Here is a 23,996-nt window from a genome sequence, read left to right on the forward strand (position 1 = left end):
ATGTGTTACACACACACACACACTCTCACACTCACTCTTCAAAAAAAGTCTTGCTGGAGTTCCCGTTGCAATGCAACGGAAACGAATCTGACTAGGAACCATGAGGTTGTGGGTTCGATCCCTGGCCTTGCTCAGTGGGTTAAGGATCCGGTGTTGTCGTGAGCTGTGGGGGAGGTTGCAGACGTGGCTCAGATCTGGCGTTGCTGTGGCTGTGGTGTAGGCCAGCAGCTGTAGCTCCGATTCAACCCCTAGCCTGGGAACCTCCATATACCACGAGTGCAGCCCACCCCCCCAAAAAAAAAGACAAAAAAAAGTCTTGCTTCTGGAGTTCCTGTCATGGCTATGCAGAAACTAATCAGACTAGCATGCATGAGGACCCAGATTTGATCCATGGCCTTGCTCAGTGGGTTAAGGATCTGGTGTTGCTGTGGCTGTGGCTGTGGCGTAGGCCAGTGACTGCAGCTCTGATTCAACCCCTAGCCTGGGAACCATATGCCACATGTAGGGCCACAAAAAGGCAAAAAAAAAGTCTTGCAGGTGGAAATCAAGATTTCCCAATGACTGGAGCTTCCGCTGTGGTACAGCAGGTTAAGGATCCAGTATTGCCACAGCTGAGGTGTAGGTCAGCTACAACTCAGATTCAGTCCCTGGCCTGGAAACTTCCATAAACCATGAATGCAACCATAAAATAAAAAAAAAAGAAAGGAAAAAAAGATTAATTCATGCTAGCTAGAAGTAGAACATTCATGCTTAACCTGGAAATTTCTCTTTGGGGTTCAGTCCTTAAAACGAGCATGAAAAACAAAACCCCAAATGCTGCCATTATAAACTATCCTGACTTAATGCATGTCAAGTACTTACACAGAGCCTTGTACATAGCAAGCACTCAATAAATGTTAGCTATCACTATTGCTGGTACTATTACAAATCGTATAGCCTCAAAAAAAAATCGTATAGCCTCAAAAATGCCTAAAACAGACAAACATGAGAGTTTTCTAACCAATAATAGAGAAGAATACCTTGTATTCTTATAAATAGACTTTATTATTACCTACATCTATATGGATAGATTGGATTATTTTTTGGAGGTAGGTAAATTCTTGCTCCTACCCTAAGCAGAGTAACTGCTTTTGGTGAATATGAATATAAGAGTCCAGCCCACAGAACATCAAGATCATCCTGAGGGATCAACAGAAATCAATGGACTACACTTTATAGTGGTGTTGAAATGGAAAATAGAGGTAAATAGCCCCCTCAACACAAACACACAGCACATACCTCTCCAGACCTTCAGATGTGTTTCTAAGAGAATGAACCTAATTTTAGAGAAATCTGTTACTCACCACAGCAAAGACGAAGTCAAGATATTTGATGTTGCTGCCGCTCAGCCTGAGTAGAGCAGTTTTACTATGGCAGTTGCCAGTGGCGTTGGTTGTGTTGGGATTGATATTAATAACTGAAGCAACCTTTAGGGGAAGAGGAGGAAAGGTATGGATGAACCATAAAAATCTGTAGCAAAACCTTATACTCTAATAAGACCAAGTTATGGTGAACAAAAAAATCCTTTTCTGGATGTGGGTACTTAAGTTTATGACATCTTACTTTCAAGCAAAGTTGGCACAGGCTCTCAAGCTATGACTCAGAAGACTTTTTTTTTTAAAAAAAAAGGAAAACAAGAAGGAAGCTTCCTCAAATAATGAGCCAAATGAAAACACATTTTTTATGGAGCACAAAAGCTATCTGTCTAGCTGAAGTTGCAGTTTTATGGAAATGGGATATGTTTGCTGGAATGCCCTCTGTAGCCTCAGTGGAGCATTGCAACCAGAGGTGCCCTCCTGTACTCTTTTTTTTTTTGGGGGTCTTTTTGTCTTTTTAGGGCCGCACCCACAGCATATGGAGATTCCCAGGCTGGGGGTCGAATCGGGGCTACAGCTGCCGGCCTAAGCCACAGACACAGCAACGCCGGATCCTTAATCTACTGAGCAAGGCCAGGGATCGAACCCACAGCCTCATGGTTCCTAGTCGGATTTGTTTCCGCTGTGCCAGGACGGGAACTCCCTCTGTCAAGTACTCTTTACCTGTCTACCTACACCAGTCATCAAATAGCTGGAGAAACAGCTGCACTGTTCCACACCTACAGTGTGGTTCAGACAAAAGTGTGAAGGAGTTATATCTTACACTAACTGAAATAAAGAACAACTGTTCGCATTCTGACCTACTGATGGCAAACAGAATCTAAACTCCAAAGAGTCCTTTAAACTGATGGCCAAGGAGTTCCCGTCATGGCTCAGCGGAAAAGAATCTGACTAGCATCCATGAGGACACAGGTACAAAGTCAACATCTAATCTCTATTCAAAACTGCATCATCCTGGAGTTCCCGTCATGGCGCAGTGGTTAACGAATCCGACTAAGAACCATGAGGTTGCGGGTTCGGTCCCTGGCCTTGCTCAGTGGGTTAAGGATCTGGTGTTGCCGTGCGCTGTGGTGTAGGTCACAGACGCGGCTTGGATCCCTCATTGCTGTGGCTGTGGTGTAGGCCGGCGGCTACAGCTCCTGTTTGACCCCTAGCCTGGGAACCTCCATATGCCGCAGGTGCGGCCCTAAAAAGACAGTAAATAAATAAATTAAATTAAAACAGGCAACTATACCTTATCTTGAGTAATGTTCAGTTGCAGCCCCATGTTTGCCAGAAGACATGTACCATTGCTACTTGTAACTGAATAGGATCCAGTCTCCGGTTTTTCCTTTGGAGTGGGTGTTGTAGTAGGAGATGGCACAGAGGTGGGAATGACGGGCACCGTTGTAGTTAAAGTCTTATCTTTATCACACAAAAACTCTAAAACAAAAGTCAGATTTTTAAAACAAAAGTCCAAAAAGGTTCTATTCAGGGTAGGAAATATCTTGATAGTATTATTTTGAACTAAATGAAGCAGAGGTTCTCAAACTGCTACTTCATATGCAGACAGTGTTAAGAGTTATGACACGGCAGACAGGCTCCAGATACACACACACGCTTTATTTACTCACAGGTGGCCACATACTCATCTTTTCAGATCCTAAAAACTTAACCTGTCTCTGACGTAAAAATCAGAGATTTAAGTTGGAAAACAGGAGTTCCCTCTGTGTCTGCAGCATCAGGACACAGGTTTGATCCCCTGGCCCGGCACAGCAGGTTAAAGGATCTGGTGTTGCCACAGCTGTGGTATAGGCAACTGTGGCTTGGGTCTGATCCCTGGCCTAGGAACTCCATGGGCTTCAGGGCGGCCAAAAAGAAAAGGGAAAAAAAAAAGTTTTAGAACAGTTCACCCCTACCTAGGCCTGACCTCTTCTTCCCCACATACAATCACTATAAGGAAGAATAGTGGGAGTTTCCTGGTGGCTCAGTGGGTTAAAGACCTGGCATTGTCACTGCTATGGCTCAAGTTCAATCCTGGCCAGGGAACTTCTGCATGCTGTACATGTGGCCAAAAAAAAAAAAAAATCCTGTAACTGAAAAAAGTTTTAAAGTCATTGAAGGACTTAAATACAAATGAACTTTTAATTTGTATTATCCCTACAATAAATCATAGGCATTTCAACCTCTTCTTAGGAAGTATTGGTAGTTTTCCAGAACTGATGAATGAGAAATTACTGTATTTCCAAAAAAGTAATATAAAGTTACAAAATCAATTTATGAAAATCAAGATTAGAACCCAGAAATCCCGTCATGGCTCAGTGGAGATGAATCTGACTAGGAACCATGAGGTTGCGGGTTTGATCTCTGGCCTCGCTCAGAGTGTTAAGGATCCATTGCTGTGAGCTGTGGTGTAGGTCACAGATGCGGCTCGGATCTGGCGTTGCTGTGGCTCTGGCGTAGGCCGGCAGCAACAGCTCCGGTTAGACCCCTAGCCTGGGAATCTCCATATGACGAAGGTGTGGCCTTCAAAAGACAAAAAAACAACAACAAAAAAATTAGAACCCAGAAATCCAATTTTTCAGTCTTTGTTTTGGATCTTCAAAAGCCAAAGGGCTGAGGATCAAATGCTATTTGAGGATTTGTTCAAAGACTAGGTTTTATCAGCAAAAAACACTACAGGTAGAGCATTTTAAAAGACCATTGCACGACACTTACAGCAGAAACTTTAAAACTGCCAAGTTCCACAAGAATAAGAATTGTTATCATTTAGAGTTCCCATCATGGCTCAGCAGTTAATGAATCTGACTAGTATCCATGAGGACGCAGGTTCGATCCCTGGCCTCGCTCAGTGGGTTAAGGATCTGGCGTTGCCATGAGCTGTGGTGTAGGTCACAGACGTGGCTCAGGTCTGGCATTGCTGTGGCTGTGGTGTAGGTTGGCAGCTGCAGCTCCGATTTGACACCCTAGTCTGAGAACCTCCATATGCCAAGGGTGCAGCCCCCCCTCCCCCCCAAAAAAAAGTAAGAATTGCTGCCATTTATAAAAACTTTACAGTCCACTATAAGCTGTGAGTCTTAACATATAAATACTTTCCCATAAAGACTTCAACTAAAGCTACCTGGTATATATACTCTAATCTTAAATTAGGATCCAAGTATAGAAATATATACTTAAGTACTCACCTTTTGTGCTCACTGTGCCGTTTTGAACAAAAGCTTGTACATGAACATCCCAATAATGCTGGACAACATTATCCTTTTCTAAAGTTGATAAACTATTGCATCTAAAGATGTCATTCAATGGAACTTGGAATCCCACAGAGTCATTCACAGTTAAAACTCCTATAAAACAAGATTAACAACAGCTGTTTCCAAGAAGGCAGGAGTGACCATATAAAGATACATTATACTTTTATCTCTTCTGTCTGTGCGCCCCACACCATCCCTGAAGTGACATAAGGACTGACAAATTCACTGGGGCTGAAACACAGAGCATATGAGGAAAGATGTGACAGGGATTAGCAAGGAAAGTTGCAGGTGTTCGCGCTTTGAAGCATCATCTACCATCTAAGGACAGGTTGGATTTTGTTAACAAATTTAAAGCTGTAAATGACACACATATCATTCATTTTAAGGAAGACAGCAAAGAGGCCAAATCGAAGATACATAACTATCATAGAAGCAATAGGACTTAGTGACAAAACAATGAAGAGAGATGGAATAATCCGGGATTTTATAGCGAATACTTATTTTTGTGCTACTATCCCAAAGTTAAGTTAAAGCAATTAAAATGAGTTTTTGGAACTTCTTCCTGGTTAGAATTTAAAGACTTCTATTTCAGGAAAGCTTCAGATTGTGAAAGCAGTAAGTTACTGCCATTCTGCAGAGTTGTTTTAATGCCTACAGTGAAACTGCAAAAGACTAGGACCACACATGTCCACCCAAATGGCTTAGCTTCTTTGGAAAAGCAACAAGGAAGAAGGTATTTAAGGTCCTTAACACAGGCTGCCTTCTGTGCCTCTCCATCATCTAAGCAATGCAGAAAACTTACGCTGCCTTGGCACCCCCTAACGGCCAAAGAAAAAAAAAGAATTTTAACCAATGAACCAGAACATTTTTCTCCAAAGCTGTTCCTCACCATTAACATAAGTGCATAGATGTGCGAACTGACTATTTAGAGACAGACCTCAAAAACGAGTGCAGGAGTTCCCAATGTGGCTCACTGGTTAACCAACCTAAGATCCATGAGGACTCAGGTTCCATCCCTGGCCTTGTTCCTTGGGTTAAGGAGCTGGTGTTACCACGAGCTGCAGTGTAGGTCACAGACACGGCTCAGATCCTGCGTGGTTGTGGCTGTAGCTGTGGTGTGTAGGCCGGTAGCTACAGATCCTATTTGACCCACAACCTGAGAACTTCCATATGCCGCGGGAGCGGCCCTAAAAAAAGAAAAAAAAAAAAGGTGCAAAAATGAGATATAAATATACTGGAGTTACACTATAAAACTGTCATGTTTTTAAAATGATGTATTGTTTATGAAATATAATGACATATATATATTAGTCTAATATAAAGACACAGATAGGAAGGCTACACCCAAAATTCCCAAGAGTGGTTGCCTCTCTGGAGGCAGGGAGGAAAATGGCTCTGGGGAGTGGGTTCAGAGGAATCCTCAAGTGTACACGTGAGGTTTTATTTCTTTAAATTAAAAGATAAGGCAAATATGGGGAAAATGACACTTAATAGTCATGGGTAAAGGGTATATGTGAGGTCTATTATATTATTCTCTATACTTTCCTGTATTTGTTTTTTGCCCCACACACTCGGCATGTGGAAGTTCCCAGGCCAGGGACTGAACCTGCACCACAGCAATAACCCGAGCTCCTGCAGTGACAACACCAGATCCTCAACCTGCTGCGCTTCAAGGGGACTCCAATACTTTTCTCTATTTTAACCATGAAAAAATTTTTAAAAAGGAAATGGCAGCTTCAAAGTCACTTTAATTCTCAGATGCCTAAAACTACAGCACTAAATTACTGCAAAAAACATCATCACAAGTTCTCTTGTGGTGCAGCAGGTTTAAGGATCTGGCATTGTCACTGCACAGGCTCGGGTAGCTGCTATGGAACCGGTTTAATCCCTGGCCTAGGACTTCTACATGCCTCGGGTGCGGCAAAAAACCAAAACAACCTAGCATCAACAGTCCATACAAGGAAGCCATTTAAAATCTTAAACAGTTTTCAATATTACACAGAAGCTAGTAAGAAAAAATTGCCTCTTTCCTTAAGTAAAAGGGGCCGAGATAGGTGTTAACATTTTAGAGTCCACGGTTTTTCCATCAAATCTATCGAATTGAACCCCATATGTTTTTACCACCACCCCCCTTGGTCCAGTGCTCATTACATCATCCCGATTCCTATAACAAGCCTCTTAAGCTGGCATCTCTGCCTGTAGTCTCCTCACTTCCAATTAATTCTGCAGAACACTCTTTATAAACTACTGTCTCTGCTTTTGTTACATCATTCTCCTGCTTAAAAACTTAAAATTGTTCCCCAGTGCCTATCCCCTCAAGCTAAATGCCTTTCCTTGGCGTCTAAGGCCCCCTGTAATTCAGACCCGCAGCACCTCGCCAGCTTGATTTTCCTCCTACTACGCACACAGCCTCTACCTTAGGCAGAAAGCTCTCCAATTACTGCTCCACATACTATGCTTCCCCCTGCTGTAAATATCCTGCTCAGAACTCTTCGCTTATTCAAATGCTATCATCAGGCCGAGATGCGGATCGAGTCCTCCTTCTCCACAACAAGCTTTCTCGTTCCTCCAAAGCATGCTGACCTCTGCTCCTCATTAGGACCACTTATCCCCAGGCCTCCACAGATGGGCTCAGGGACTTAAAACCAAATGCAAAGTTGACTCTGTACCCTGCGAGGGAGGATCTAGAGCCCTCCTCACATTGTCAGGAAAGATTTATGAACCTGCCAGCCCCCAAACACAAACAGCAAATTCACACAGATCTCACTGCTTTCCAATGTTTTCCATATAATTTGTGGGAAACAACTTTGCTTTGTCTCTCCAACTAGTTCTTAAGCTCCCTGAAAGTTAGTAGGGGAGTTCCCGTCCTGGCTCAGCAGAAACGAATCTGACTAGTATCCATGAGGACTTGGGTTCCATCCCTGGCCTTGCTCAGTGGGTTAAGGATCCGGCGTTCCTGTGAGCTGTGGTTGTAGGTTGCAGACTCGGCTTGGACCTGGCGTTGCCGTGGCTGTGGCGCAGGCTGGCAGCTGTAGCTCTGATTCGATCCCTAGCCTGTGAACCTCCGTATGCTGCCGGTGTGGTCCTAAAAAGACCAAAAAAAAAAAAAGAAAGAAAGAAAGAAAGTTAGTAGGGACAGACCTTAATACTAGTTCTGAAAGACAATGTAGGGCAGAAAGCTAAATACTCAAGATATCCAATAACAACTTTGCCTTAGTTATCCTTTCAAACTAAGAGATCAGTAAAAAGAAAACTAGGATTTCCTTTCCAAGTCTGTTAATTATACCTCCCAAGTTTTACATGAGCTCATTCACTCGTGGGTCTTTAATATGATCTTTTGATATCCCATAAATGCAAATGAGTCACTCATCCCAAGTCCAGGCAACAAAAGCCCGTCTGCCTGTGCTTCTGGGTCAGAATGAGATATTATCTGTGAGAAATGCTAAACTACTACAACCCCAAAGTTAACAACCCAGTCTTGATGGAGTGGGATGCAGGGAATTATATTCCTAACAAGACTGAAATCTCCATTAATTCAGGCCTTCAAAACATTTTAATACACATTTCAGTTCTAGTAGTTACAGGAATGGCCTGAACTTGGCTTTTCCCAAGTTCATTTTGACCTAAAATTGTCTCAGAATAGCAGCAAGTGTTGACTTAATTTTACCTTTTTTTTTTAAACTTGCTTTTTTTTACTTTTCAGTCAAAAATCCCATCTAAATGGTAAAAAGATTCAGAGATGAAGCATTTCTGCTGGTCTTAGGGTTACTAAACTTGTCCATATTTAAAACAGTCATTAGGAGTTCCCGCTGTAGTGCAGTGGGTTAAAGGATCTGGTGTTAAAGGCTGTGGCTCAGATTCAATCCCTAGCCCAAAGACTTCCATATGCTGCAGGTGTGGCCATAAGATAAATAAATAATTGAAAAATTAAAATAAAACAGTTATTGGAGTTCCCATTGTGGTTCAGTGGTTAACGAACCCAACTAGTAACCGTGAGGTTGTGGGTTTGATCCCTGGCCTTGCTCAGTGGGTTAAGGATCCGGTGTTGCTGCGAGCCGGACATGGCTCAGATCCCGCATTGCTGTGGCTGTGGCTGTGCTGTAGGTCATAGACATGGCTCAGATCCTGCATTGCTGTGGCTGTGGTGTAGGCCTGAGGTTACAGCTCCCAAGAACCTCCATATGCCGCAGGTGCAGCACTAAAAAAAAAAAAAAAAAGACAAAAAATAAATGAATAAAATAGTTATAGGTAAGGATTTTCTCATCCCTTCAACACTTGGGTGCTCTCTATTGAATGAAATAAAAAAATAATAGTTAGGGAGTTCCCGTCGTGGCGCAGTGGTTAACGAATCCGACTAGGAACCATGAGGTTGCGGGTTCGGTCCCTGCCCTTGCTCAGTGGGTTAAGGATCCGGCGTTGCCGTGAGCTGTGGTGTAGGTTGCAGACACGGCTCGGATCCCACGTTGCTGTGACTCTGGTGTAGGCCAGCAGCTACAGCTCCGATTCGACCCCTAGCCTGGGAACCTCCATATGCCGTGGGAGCGGCCCAAGAAATAGCAACAACAACAACAACAACAACAAAAAGACAAAAAGACAAAAAAAAAAAAAATAATAGTTAAATGCATGGACTCTAAGCTCAACAAACTTTGGCTCAAACACCAGTAGCTCACCCACTTACCAACATGTGTGACCTCTGAGAAAGACATCTAATCTCATCAAGCCTATTCCCTTTACCAGTAAACTTCTGATAACATCTACTTCCCAGGGTTAAGGATTAAGTGAGATGCTGCTGGCAACACACTCCGGGTACTACCTGGTACAGAGTTACTGCGCACTAAGTGATGACAGCAAATACCCTGTGTTGAACACTATGCTGGGCAAGGGGATACAAAACCATGCCATTTCCCTTCTAGTTAGGAAGACATTTCCCTTAGAGTGCATAAGGATGAATTTTCTTAATGATTTACATTTTTTATTATTAATAAAAAGCGAGAGAACACAACACAAGCCAATTCTTCGGGTTACCTTTTTTTTTAGCATCAGGAAATGTTGTGGTATCACTAGTGTTGTAGGAAAATGAGATGCTGTTGATTAAATAACTAGACGATTCCTTTGCAAAATTCACAATCCAGGAAAAACCCGATCCAAACTGCATCACAATTTGGGGATCGTTATGGTCATCCCCACAAAAGCTTCCATTGTACGTTGCAGCACCAAAGTCTGAAATGGATACAGTTTTCTAAAAGAAAAAGGAATTGGGGGTAAAACACAAACAGGCAGCAATGAACACAGGCATTTCTGCAGGGGGTGACGCTTCAGATGCCTTCGCACCCCCCCACGGCCAGCTTGTCCTGTCAGACTCCAGCTACACACCAGTCACTCTGGACAAACATGTATATCTAAAAGTAAAAGGAAAACTGGCCTGAACTTCCATTAAGTTGATTTTTTTTAAATCAGGTTATAATCAGGCAAGATCATCTTTTTTTTTTTTCTTTCTTTTTTAATTTTCTAGGGGTCGTACTCGCAGCATATGGAGGTTCCCAGGCTAGGGGTCGAATCAGAGCTGAAGCTGCCGGCCTACGCCACAGCAACGTGGGATCCGAGCCACGTCTGCAACCTACACCACAGCTCACGGCAACACCAGATCCTTAACCCACTGAGCGAGGCCAGGGATCGAACCCGAAACCTCATGGTTCTTAGTTGGATTTGTTAACCACTGAGCCACGACGGGAACTCCATCAAGACCTTAATCAAAAGAAATAATTCAGCAAAAATGATTGAGAGGATACCCCCTCAAAGGAGATTTTAATAGCAAGTTATTAAAGAAACAGCAAGCTTTGACGTTGGTGATGTTAAAAACACTACATAAGTAGTTAGACCTGAAACACCATATAGTCATCAAACAATCTGCCCTTAACCAACTCTGAGAAAAACTGAAGAACCAGAGTTCCCATCGTGGCTCAGCAGAAACGAATCTGACTAGCATCCATGAGGACTTGGGTTCCATCCCTGGCCTTGCTCAGTGGGTTAAGAATCCGGTGTTGCTGTGAGCTGTGGTGTAGGTCGCAGATGTGGCTTGGATCTGGTATAGCTGTGACTGTGGTATAGGCTGGCGGCTACAGCTCCAATTTGACCCCTAGCCTGGCAACTTCCATATGCCACAGGTGCGGCCCTAAAAAGACAAAAAAAAAAAAAAAATCCAAAAACTCTGAAGAACTGATGAATTAAAATATCCATTCCAACACTAAACAGAATACCTTCAAGTGTACATCTTAAAATAGCTCCATAGGGAGTTCCCACCATAGCACAGTGGGTTAAGAATCCAACTATAGAGGCTCAATCCCTGGCCTGGCCTGTGCAGCGAGTTAAAGGATCCAGTGTTGCCACAGCTGCGGCTCGGATTCAATCACTGGCCCAGGAACTTCCATATGCCATGGGAGCAACCATTAAAAAAAATAGCTCAGGAGTTCCCAAAGTAGAAATAAATCCCTACTATATGGGAGTTCCCAATGTGGTTCAGCAGGTTAAGAACCCATCTAGTATCCATGAGGATGCGGTTTGATCCCTGGCTTCGCTCAGTGGGTCAGGGATCCAGCGTTGACACGAGCTGCAGTGTAGGTCGAAGACTTGGCTTGGATCCCATATTGTTGTGGCTATGGCGCAGGCTGGCAGCTACAGCTCTGATCTGACCCCCAGCCTGGGAACTGGGACCCACACCCTATGCCACAGGTGCAGCCCCTAAAAAAAAAAAAAAATCCTACTATAAAGCTCAAATGAAAATAAAAATACTTACATGACTGTTGTTTGTAGTCTCATAGCGTATTGTGAAATTCATCTGCCACTTTGCATAAAGGCAAGTGGCTTTTTCTGAATTTGTCAAATTAAGTTCCAATGCATAAGACGAGACAGCTCCTAGATGTATTAAAAAGAGTAAGATTTTTAAATTGGACTATAAAAACATATATTAAATAAAAACAGGCTCTATCCACCAAAGTTCAACCAGCTCTAAAATGAAACAAAACACTTTTAAAATATGTGGTATCTTGATTGTTTGTATCTTTTCATTAAAATCTTGTTGATCAAGTTAGCACGATGACTTCCCCAAAGGGTTACTCAACCTAGGACGCTTAGGTAATGGCACAGACTGGCGACATTTGCCTTTTACCTCCTAATAATTGTTTCTACATACTCTGTGCCTTGCTAGTTTTGTTTTAGGCAATTCCAGTTTACCTGTTAGGACTTTTTTTTAAGATAAATGAGGTTAAGGGGAAGCATGGAAAGTCTTACAGCTTTAAATACTGTCACAAGCTACACGACCTAGGACACTCAGAAGTCTTGGCAAAACTCTTTTACTCTCATGTGAAGATGTAATAGGTCTAAGCACCTGTACCATATGACCAAAGGGACAGTATTGCAAAGGCTGCTCGATCCATAAGCAAAAGGTTTTTATAAATGCAACATTCATGCTCCTTTGTTTTAAAATCCCATTGATTAGAAAGGCTCATTAGGAGTTCCCGTCGTGGCGCAGTGGTTAACGAATCCGACTAGGAACCATGAGGTTGTGGGTTCGGTCCCTGCCCTTGCTCAGCGGGTTAACGATCCGGCGTTGCCGTGAGCTGTGATGTAGGTTGCAGACGCGGCTCGGATCCCGCATTGCTGTGGCTCTGGCGTAGGCCGGTGGCTGCAGCTCCGATTAGACCCCTAGCCTGGGAACCTCCATATGCCATGGGAGCGGCCCAAGAAATAGCAACAACAACAACAAAAAAGACAAAAAAAAAAAAAAAGAAGAAAGAAAGGCTCATTAGTCTTTTGATATGAACTCAAAGCCTCTTCCACCTTCTCAACCTGCTACCTCTCTTTCAGCAGAGGAACATTTCAGGAACAGAAAAGCCTTGAGACTCTTCAGCCAACCCAACTCTGATCTTCTACCCTAGGTTAAACAGGGAGACATCACCCGTCACACTGAAGACCCTAAGGACTCCAAACACGACAACGCCAGCAAACAAACACAACAACAGCATAAATGATGGGCAACCATCTAAGGATTTTCCTCTCTGTCTCTCGCAATACCCAAAGGTGATCCATTTCCTGTTAAGGTAGCTGCATAGCCTCGAAGGATACCTGAGCACTCTGGCGTCACCTACAAGCAGGGACACGCTACAGACTAGTCCTAAGAGGAGTACCAAGAAGGCGTGCCTCAGCAACAGCTTTCAAGTCATACACAAAAACTCCAGTCACGCTCTGGAGCCAGAGGCCAAGCCTGCATCTGATATGCTAAAGCTGGTGGTTACAGACAGCGCCTAAATGCATCGGCTGAGACGCCAAAAGACCTTGTGAGGCCTGAAGAAGTTTTCCAGCCATTCTTCCCCAAGTGCTTTTCTCAGTCTTGTTTAAAGTCCCTAGTTTTACTGAGTCACTTTGCTGTACACCTGAAACTAAACAACACTGTCAACCAATTATACTCCAATACAAAATAAAAATTAAAGTTAAAAAAAAGGAGGAGTTCCCGCTGTGGCTCAACAGTAACTGAGTTCCCCCTGTGGCTCCACAGGAGGAGTTCCCGTCGTGGCACAGCAGAATCGAATCCAACTAGGAACCATGAGGTTGCGGGTTCCATCCCTGGCCGCTCAGTGGGTTAAGGACCCGGCGTGGCTGTGGCGTAGGTCGCAGACACAGCTCTGATTGGACCCCTAGCCTGGGAACTTCCACATGCCTCACATGCGGCCCTAAAAAGCAAAAAAAAAAAAAAGGTAATAAAGTCCCTAGTCTTAATATACTCTCTTTGTATTCAAAGTATTCAAAACTATTCTAATAGGAATAGTTAAATTCGACCCCTAGCCTGGGAACCTCCATATGCCATAAGCATGGCCCTAAAAAGCAAAAAACAAAACCAAACAAAATAAAACTATTAGAAAGAACCAAGAAAAGCCTGACATGGAATAATCATTTCCTTTCCAAACATGTTAGAGCAACAGGAAGAGGACAGTGTAAAGCAGTGACAGTGTCAACATGTGCCCGGCTGGGAGGAGCAAGCTCTGTGAAGGCACAGAAGGCACAGGCTGGGATTCACATTTACCACTCACCACACTAACGCCAAAAGAGCCCACCAGCCAAGCTCAAAAAATGAGAAGTGGCCCGAGGGTCCAGCACATTGGGTTCTTGTGCCTTTCCAGCCCTTCTCCCTGTGAGAGCTACACTTCTACACAGAGCTTCCTCGGCCACCCAGGGCTCCAACTCCAACTGCGCAGGGGCCACTTTGACTCAGCGCCCAGCACCTCAAACTCAACAATTTCAAAACAAAAATCCATTCTCCACGTCCTCTAAACGGATCCCCGTCTCAACCTCACTGGCTTTTAGGAGAAAGGAGAGGCAGCACCTGGCACAGCCACTCAGGTTCAAAAGCTTTTGGGAATTAGCTTCTACTTCATGCTCTTCGTGTGAACATCTATTGATTTTTTTTCCTTCAAATTCCCTCTGAAATCCAATCTTTGCCTTTTATTTCTATTTCCAATTCACCTCCACACCAATTTACAGATGCCTCCTAACTGCCCCTACAAGTGCTGTCCAGATCAACAGTCCTTAACTACCTCTTCTTCTCTCAGGACACTTGACAACCTCGCACCCAGCTCCACATTTCCCATATGATATTTCAGTCCTCTGCGGGTGGTTCAAAGTCATCCTTAATCTTGTCCCACCCTATTCCTTCAACTTCTCTCAGCCACATTCCCAGAACACACCCTTTAATCCAGTTAAACTTGTTCTACTGAACCCACTCGCCATGCCTTAGACAACCTCTACCCCAGACTTCTACTGTTCCTAACATTTGAAATCGACTGGTTTACCACCTCAGGAGGGATTCACTCTTTTTTGGCTGCACCAAAATCTAAAACACCCCTCGCCCTGCCTTTTTTTTTTGGTCTTTTTAGGGCTGCACCTGAGGCACATGGAGGTTCCCAGGCTAGCGGCTGAATCGGAGCTGTAGCTGCTGGCCTACACCACAACCACAGCAACACCAGATCCCAGCCGCATCTTCAACCTACATCACAGCTCATGGCAACGCCAGATCCTTAACCCACCAAGTGAGGCCAGGGATTAAACCCACATCCTCATGGATACTAGTCGGGTTCATTAACCACTGAGCCACGATGGGAACTCCTTTTTTTTTTTTTTTAAACAATTTCTGGCGGATATCCCCACCCACTATAAGAGCTGAAAATGTTGGTTGCTTGCTTTCCCAGCCTCCCTTGCAGCAAGAACAGGCACTTGCACTAGGCTCCATCTAACTACAGCATCCACTCCAGATTTTGAATAGGAGGGCAGCAAAATGGAGCTAGGAATGGAACTTGTTACTCTCAGGTGGAAGTAGTTACAGCAGGATCAGGCTCCCAGGCAACAAGGCCAGAGCTAGTGGCAGCAGCCAGAGGAGCAAGCTGCAGTCTAATGCTTGGCAGTGGCAGTGCAATTCAGAGGCATCATCCCAAGTATTGAATTAGGTATTGAACTAGGCTCTGGGATATACAGTCAAGAAGTCTAGTACTTCTTAATTACCTAATGTACATTTTTTTATGAAGTAAAATTTTATGGATGTGTAACATATACACACAAAAGTACACAGCGGGAGTTCCCATCGTGGCACAGCGGCAACGAATCCGACTAGGAAACATGAGGTTTCGGGTTTGATCCCCGGCCTTGCTCAGTGGGTTAAGGATCCAGCTTTGCTGTGAGCTGTGGTGTAGGTCGCCAGTGTGGCTCGGATCCCGAGTTGCTGTGGCTGGCAGCTGTAGCTCTGATTCAACCCCTAGGCCTGGGAACCTCCATATGCCAGGGGTGCAGCCATAAAAACCAAAAAAAAAAAAAAAAAAGAAAAAGGACACAGCATACATATGGAAAGGATTTAACGTGCACAAAGTATACTGCTTAAAGAATTTTCACAAACTGAACCCACTTGTGTTAGGAAACAATATTCCAAGTATTCCCCCAAATTCCCTTGTTCCCCCTTCCAATTACCAGTTTCCTCCTGGGGCAGCCACCATCCTGACTTTTAACAGTATGGATTAGTTTTGCCTGTGTTTTCAACTTGATATAAATGAAATCATTCACTATGCTTTTTCTATTTTTTTTGGCCGCACCCACGGCATATGTTGTTCCTTGGCCAGGGATCTCATCCAAGCCACAGCTGCGACCTCCACCACAGCTGCGGCCACGCCAGATCCTTAGCCCGCTACGCCACAGCAGGAACTCTCCTCTATGCTCTCTTTTGTATCTGGTTTCTTTCACTCACTATTATGTCTGTGAGTCACCCACGCTGTTGTGTGTAACTGGAATTTGTCATTTCTCGCTCTGTAAGTATAGCTTTCTATCATTGAGTGAATAACCCCACTACTTGTCTACGCTACTACTGATGGGCACTTGGATAGTTTCCAGCTTGGTTCTATTGCAAACGAACACTTCGGTGAACACACATGTATGTGTGCCTATTGGGTATATGTCTAGGAATGTAATTATAAGGGTCAAAAGGTATACACACGCCATGTCCGAGTATCTTTTTAATAAAAATCCTTTCCTGCTTAAAAATCAGATTTTACTTCTGTTGCTTACTATTAAGAACCTAGATATGCTGTTCATTTTTCAGCAGCCATTTTCTTCATAAACATTTCCCTGACTATATAAAAGCTCTCGGGGAGCAGTCGACAGTGCATATCTCCACATTTCAGTATATTTTATACGATCCTGAATTATTCAGCTGTTTTACACCTGTAAATTCTGTACCCCTCATTGTCATAAACTCCAAAAAACAAGCTTTCGACTATCACTTCGCTGTCATGCCACCGTAAATTATGGTCCACAGCAAGTAATTTGTGAACTAATAAAAAACGTACCAAAGTCCATGAATGAATGATATACATAGAGAGAGTCAAGATTCTTTTGATAAGGTCTCATTTGAATTCCAAAATGCTCCCTTAGACAGATGATCTTATCTGTGCCACAGCCCCTAGGAGCGTGTTTTTTGTATGAATGCCATCCATCACGGGTGTCAAGGTGAGGGAGACCATGTCTATTACTTCCTTCTATCTCCTGCCGTTCCTAGTAGTGCTGAATACATATTAGATTCTCAATAAGTCTTGACTGATTACATCAAGGTGAGACACCATGCAATAAGGACTTGGAACACAGCTTAATCTAATTACAGGAAGTCCCAGCTTTTAGCTCTTCCAAATCATGAACCCAACCTATCAGTCTTCTGGATACTCCCTCAACTCCCATGTCGGTTTTTTCTCCTCAATAAATTTTGCCATGGATTTCAAGCAAGGAATTATGCTTTTCCCGGAAGGTAAATTTCTAGTTGAAACATTTAGACTTTGGTAAAAATATCTTCAGTAAGCCATTTCCATCTTAGTGCTGTGTTTCATTTTAGAATAGCCAAGCCATTTTTGTTTAAAGGGCTTTGTGGCATTAAAAAAAAAAAAAAAACCACAGCTAAATATATCCTAGAGTGTATAATTATAGAGCTGAGAGTTTATTCTCCAAAGAAAAGAAAAAGGCAAAATCAACTTTCTCAAATTCAAATATCCTCTTAATCTTATTTCCAAAGAGATCATTTCTTGTTTCTTTTAGAACTCCGAAATCTATTCTCTAAGCAAGACACACTGCAAAAAGTGGCTAGGTTTTTAGAAGTCTATTTGACCCAAAGTGGAGTTGAAAAATATACATTTGTAGGAAAAAAAAGAGAAAAATATATATTTGGAAACAAGATGGGGGTGGAATGGGAACATAATACTAGTGGTAATATAAATCCAAGAAAAAACACTGATCTAAGAGGCACTATGAGGTGATTAAAGAACCCTATCACTGGAGTTAGAATTCAAATCAGGCAGTCCAGTTAACTGGCTGTGAGACTCTGGACAAGTTAACCTTGCTAAGAATTGTGGTGTGTATTTCTCCAAAACATTCTTCAAAAATATGGAAGTCCTTCAGAGCTAAGAGAACTTTGCCAAGCAAGTTAGAGATTCCAGGTTAAAAGTTTTCCTTCCAAAAAAAAAAAAAAAATTCTTTCCTTCTAGCAAATACAGGACCTAAAAGGATCCTTCCCAAATATTAGGTATGTCTAATTTCATCATATGAAGTTATGGATTTTTGTCCTCAAACTCACCAATTCTGGATGAGGTTGAGCAGAAGGTCTTTAAAAAAAAAAAAAACAACAAAAAACCAGTTCCCATTGTAGCTCATTTGGTTAAGAACCCGACATAGTGTCTGTCAGGATACAGGTTCCATCCCTGGCCTCGCTCAGTGGGTTAAGAAGGATCCAGCATTGCCACAAGCTGTGGGATAGATCACAGATGTGGCTCCGATCCATGTGGCTGTGGCGTAGGTCACAGGAGAGGCTTGGAACTGGCGTTGCTGTGGCTGTGGTGTAGGCCAGCAGCTGCAGCTCCAATCTGACCCCTAGCCTGGGAACCTCCACATGCCGCGGGTGTGGCCATTAAAAAACAAAACGAAACAAAACTGGACACAGGCATCCCACATCTATTTACTCTTTCTTTTCAACTCACAGGTCTGTTAGGTCAGATTGACCATTGTTCCTCATTTACAACTCCTAATATAATAAGCATAATTACCCCTTCAGTTGCTGATAGTCTTGATTTCTAATAAATCTCTTAAAAAAGGAGAGTAATAATGACTACAAAATAAATTTTTTTAAGGTCAGAGAGTTGAGAAGGAAATAAGATTCAACACCATTCAACTAATGGAAAGTGCTTATTGCTGAATAGTGTCTGGCAGATCTCCAGAATTCTTTTGCAAGGCACAGCAGGATACCAACAAGGACTTATAGAGTATGCTTTTAGATCTGAGGGGATCTCTGATCACTTTACTCTGAAATTATGATTGGAATGCTTTTGTCACTACAGGAGGAAGAGCGGTCTTCCTGCACCAAAGACCGCTGAAGTCAGCTGGAATGCTGGGAAGTAATCCTTGACCACAAATTCCACCCAAGGATATAGGGGAAGAAAGCTGCACTCATGGGAAATATTGGAATATCTATAAATCCTAGCAGATGTAATGAAAAGACTAATGGATGAATGATAAGCCTGTCCTTTCAAGTATCTCAAAGCCAGAATAATTTCAGCAGACTCTTGAAATCAAAGTTATCAGTGGTAAGGCTACAGAAAAATCTCAGTGCTTATTATTCTCGCTTCTCTGTCACCTCCAAAAGGAGAGAGGTTGGTTCTTTGTAAAAACGTTCTCCCCTAGGACTTTCCCTAGCTCCACATGTGAGCCTTCGCTACAGTGTAAAGTGTATGCGAAGGGGTACAGGTAAGATACTAGCATTAGTACATGGCATTATCCTTTTAATGCATTGGTTTATACTTATCTATACTGCTTAACACTGATCTTAAGGTTCTCAATCCGAAAGCACAAAAAAACTTCTTGCAAGACCTAATTTAAGGTTCACAGAAGAAAAAGGAGTCCAAGGTGGTCTAGTTCACCGACCTATCTCCAGCACCCACGAATGAAGACCCTCAACAGAAATTTACTGAATGGAGTTCCCGTCGTGGCTCAGTGGAAACGAATCCGACTAGGAGCCATAAGGTTGCGGGTTCGATCCCTGGCCTCGCTCAGTGGATCCGGCGTTGCCGTGAGCTGTGATGTAGGTCAAAGATGGGGCTCGGATCCCGCGTTGCTGTGGCTCTGGTGTAGGCCAGGCCGGCGGCTACAGCTCCGATTAGACCCCTAGCCTGGGAACCTCCATATGCCATGGAAGCGGCCCAAAACAAGACAAAAAAAAAAAAAATTTACAGAGTTAACCATGCAGCACCAGGCCCTGTGCTAGGGAGGCAATGGGAAATAACACTGCAGAAAAGACAGTCTCCACTCACAGAGACTAACACCACAGGGGAGACTTGACTAATGGGGGGGAGTGGAAAACAGGCTAGCCTAATAACCTCAGAGTCTGAGAAAGACAAGGTTTACTCCTATTCCTCTCCAAGTCAGTCACCTGGCTGGCCACCTTCCAACACTCAGGCCTCTGCTCAAATGTCACCCAACAATGAAGGCCTCTGACCACAAAACCTAAAGGAAGGTCATCCCCCCAACCGAGCACTGCTAAGACCGGCTCTAACTTCTTCCTCTTTACCTGCTTCATCTTCTTCGGCACTTTTCACGAGCTGAAATTCCGATTCCAGCACGCAGCTATCGGGCTGTCTTCCCCCGCTAAAAGGTAAGCTCCCCAAGAGGCAGAAACCTGGAAACCTTATTCGTCTCACCTGCTCCGCTGCCCTACCTACGCCTTCCACCCAGTGCCTGGTACACAACAGTCATCCCACAAACAACGGTGGCAAGGAGGGACTCCTACCAGGGACGGACACACTCAGGACACTTATATCTGGTTTTTCCCACCCAGAAAAGCCTCAACCCTAAAAAAAACTAGAAGTCAGACTACTTACAGGAATCAATAACCACAGAAGAATCCTGAAATCTACGATGTCACAAACAGAACATAAGCAATGATGGTAGGAAAAGTTTTTCACCCCCTATTCTCCTTATAAAGCCTCTATATAGCTCTTCTTCAGAAAGGTTTCTAGTCAGGTATAATTTATTCAAATAAATACCAGATACCTTAATCTCTGTGAAATAGAGCAATACATTGTCTCCATGAATTTTTTTTCTTTGCTTACTTTAAAGCAGCTATTTTTAAAGTTACGTGATGGAACTGGGAGAGAGTTATAAAATTACCAAGTGAAACCTGCCCAGCTGGAGCATTAATGCTAATAACACCATAAATTCAGGAACAGATCCCCCTTCCTCCCTCGGTACCCTCTGCAGTACCCTCTGCAGTACTCAGGAACTGCATGAAATTCATAGCAGGTACTTCACAAATACTTATTGAGTTTTCAAAAAAAAAACTATTCCTGGTATTCATTTGGATATATAAAAGTAATGTGCAAAACCCACCAAGGAACTGAAGAACTGCTAAATTCTTAAGGGAAAAAAAAAAAAAAAAACACATACGGAAGGAGTTTGAGCTCCACACTGAACCAAAAGATGACAGCAAAAGCAGCTGCAGAGAAAAAGTACTTTCTATTTCATCCTGGTACTTTTGAAAAAACCTGACCTGCGTACGTTATTAACTTTTACTTCTCCAAATCCTATCCTGAACTTGAAAGAGGAGGGAATCTATCTTGGAAATCTTCCAAGAGAAGGAATCTAGTTAGTCCCCAATCAATAAATGGCAAACTAGCAGATGAGCTGATGGGTTCTTTCATGTGCTTCTTTTTTGCCTGTTTATTTTCTGCAATGAGCCAGCACTGCTTTTGTAAAAACAAAACAAAAAAAGCTTTCATTTAAAAAAATTAATGACATGAAAGCCAGCAAGACAATGATTATTTTTTTCACTTTCTCTAAACAATTACAGTGTTGTTTGTGCAGATCCAATTGGCAGTGAACTACTGACTACCAGATGCCTTGGTCAGACGTGTTCTAGGCACTGATAAGGTGCTTTTCGTTGTCAACAATCCTCTCTTAGGGGCGCCTGGCCCTCAGTAAGTGCTTCACAGGGGAGTGTTTCAGCAAGGTCTGGGGGGGCCGGGAGGGGGGCGGTCAGAAGGGCCACGGACGTTTCCTGCAAGCACCGTGTGCCAAGGTGGACTCCCCAGTGTTTTGGCATCGGGACCCCTTTACTTTCTATCCACTGACGACCTCGAAAGAACTTTGGTTTGTGTGGGTTACATCTACTGGTATTTGCCGTACTAGAAATTAAAACCGGGAAGTGAGTAAAACACACCAGAGCCATCACAGTGGTGATGTCATCACACATTGTATAGCCTCTGGAATACTCCACTGTACCAATGAGAGGACGAGAGTGAGAAAGACGGATGTTTTAGTATTATTCTGGAAACAGTTTTGAGCTGACAGAGAGCCTCCCTCTCCCAACCTCCAAAAAGATCCTTGAGAATCACTAGATTAGATCATCAAGACCCCTTCCAAAGCTATAAGCTCTGGAGCCAGATTTTCCATCTTTGGCACTATTGACATTTTAAGGTGGATAATTCTCTTGTTGGGGGAGGAGTGCTGTCCTGTGCATTGCGGGATGTTTAGAAGCACTCCTGGCCTCTTCCCACTAGATAGATGCCAGAAGCAATCCCCAGCTGTGACAACCAAAAATGTACCCAGATATTGCCAAAAGTCCCCTGGTTGAGAATCCACCATTCTTCCAGGGTGTTCATTTTATTCTACTGAAATGTAAATTCCAAAACATGTACCTTTCGCTGCCTTCTCAGGCCCCTAATATATCTCCACTCCCATCTGGGTCTGTTCCTCCTTTTATTAGGCCACAAACAGCAAGAATCAGTGGTAGCAATCAGCACTGGATTTATCAGGTCACAGGAAGAGACATTCTGGTCAAAGTTCACCTTTCAGGCATAAAAGGCCTCAGGGGACCCAATGCTTGGGGCCGGCGGGGGTGGGGTGTGCACAGCACCGTCAGCCAACATTCAGCCAACCATTCTTAGGACCTGATAACAACCCAACCCCTAGGAAGGTACCTACCCTCCTCCTCTCAAAATGTGGTAAGAGACCAGCTGTGTGAGGGGGAAGAAAGGGAGCTTCTAAAGGCAAAAAAAGCAGTACATACAAGACTCAGCCACACCACCCCTAAAACCTCAACATCTGGGTACTTCTTTGTCAGAGTCTAGCTGGGAGGAAGTAACAAAACTGGTAGAAAACCAACGACCTCAGCACCTCCAAGTCAGACATTCACTCCCCACCCAAGTTCCTACTCATCCCTTTAGACTCCAGACTATTGGGTCCTAGTTTTCTCGCTTGGAATTTGCCCCAGCCACCTTAGACTCCTTCCACCTCAAAACTCCAAGTACCAGACGCCAATCCAGCATCATCCCTCATCTCTTTAATTACCCTTGCTCCACGGCCTCAAATTCCTACCCCCACCCGCTCCAACCCAACCTCTCACTATCCTCAGAATCTGCTCCTGTCTGCCCTCGCCCTCCCCCCAATCTCCTCCACGCAGGCAGTCTCTTCCCTCTGCAGTTTTCTCTCGCGCCCCATAGTTTTCCACCATCTTCAAAACTCTTCGCCAATTCTAGAACCAGGGCTCTCCTAATTGTATGTGCCACCCCCAGAATCTGCAAGTACCGCCCTCCTCCGCTCCTCACTCCTTAGTTATCTTCCCCAAGTTACTCGTTCCACCCCGATCTGCTCCACTCCTCCCTCTTCCCTACCTACTACCTCGGCGTCCACCTTACTTGCCCCTTCTTACTCTTGTGGGCCCTTCTCCCCCGCCATCCCTCGGTCGGGCCTTCTCTAGGTCACTGCTCGTCACCTCGGGCCAAGCGCCAACGCCCAGTGTCAGTCGTCTAGCCTCTCAAACCGCTCCTCCTGGACCAGTCTTGCAGGCTGTGGCCTTTGAACTAGGCGCCCCCGGCCCAGGCTCAGGGACTAAGCAGGAGGGCCCGACAACTCACCCAGGACGAGGCAGAGCATAAGGAGCCCGGAGCCCGGAACCGGGGAGAGGCGGAAGCACACCATGATCCCGCAGAGCAGGCGGCGGCGGCGGCAAGAGCAGCAACACCAGGGAAAAGGCTCCCAGAACCCGGGCAAGAGCGCCGCTGACCACCGACCACAACGCTGCAAAAGCGAGGACTCGTCGGCTCTTCAGAGCGGGTCATAAGACCAGGGGCGGGGCTCTTTCTTGCCTTCAGCCAATCTCCGCACGTGAAGGGGGCCAGAGGGGTGGTGATGCGGTGCCCGGTGGGCGGGGCGACCACGCCCTGGCTTTTTGGTTCACACTCATTCTTACGCTCCTAAGAGAAGTGCGCGGACGGCCTTTTCTAAGGTTAAGGAGAGGGGATGAACTTTCGGGGGCTGCAGATGGTAGAGATTATTTCAGTTCCGACTCCCAGAGAAAGAAAGCAATACTTTTGCTGGAGTAAAGACGGTTGCTAGGCATCGAAACGTCATACCTAAAAAAAAAATACATGATTATTCTCCAAACACTGTTGTCCATGTAGTTCACACCATTAAAAGGACAAGGGTAATATGGAGTCACTGAGCGCCAGAGTAGAGCTTGGCCTTGAGGTTCACCTGGTTACAACACTCTGTCTTTTAGATGGGGAAACTAAACTCAGAAAGAGGAAGAGTCTTTTTTAAATATAGAAAGAAAGAAAATGAGGAAGAAGAGAAATAAAGTAGAAGAACAAAGGGGAAAAAAAACCATTCTTATTCCTACTGCACAGACACTGCTCTTTCTTCAGATGTTTCTCCTCTGCCTATAAACATGTAAATCTTCTTAGAGTTCATACTAAATGTACCATTTGGTATAGTTGACAGTTGAACAGGT

General features: G+C 44.0%; 1 protein-coding gene across 2 annotated transcripts in view; it reads right to left on the reverse strand.

The window, feature by feature from the left end:
* The window catches only part of LAMP2 (lysosomal associated membrane protein 2), a 37,222-nt gene extending 13,893 nt beyond the window's left edge, over positions 1-23,329 (reverse strand). The window contains 6 exon segments of one of the 2 annotated variants that reach the window (NM_001244255.1): positions 1,344-1,466; positions 2,650-2,837; positions 4,580-4,738; positions 9,671-9,884; positions 11,439-11,557; positions 23,122-23,329. In NM_001244255.1, coding sequence (NP_001231184.1) covers positions 1,344-1,466; positions 2,650-2,837; positions 4,580-4,738; positions 9,671-9,884; positions 11,439-11,557; positions 23,122-23,185 — 867 coding nt within the window. In that variant the 5' untranslated portion in view covers positions 23,186-23,329. 2 annotated transcript variants of the gene reach the window in all.

This window comes from Sus scrofa, chromosome X (assembly GCF_000003025.6).
Source record: "Sus scrofa isolate TJ Tabasco breed Duroc chromosome X, Sscrofa11.1, whole genome shotgun sequence".
NCBI classification, from domain to species: domain Eukaryota; kingdom Metazoa; phylum Chordata; class Mammalia; order Artiodactyla; family Suidae; genus Sus; species Sus scrofa.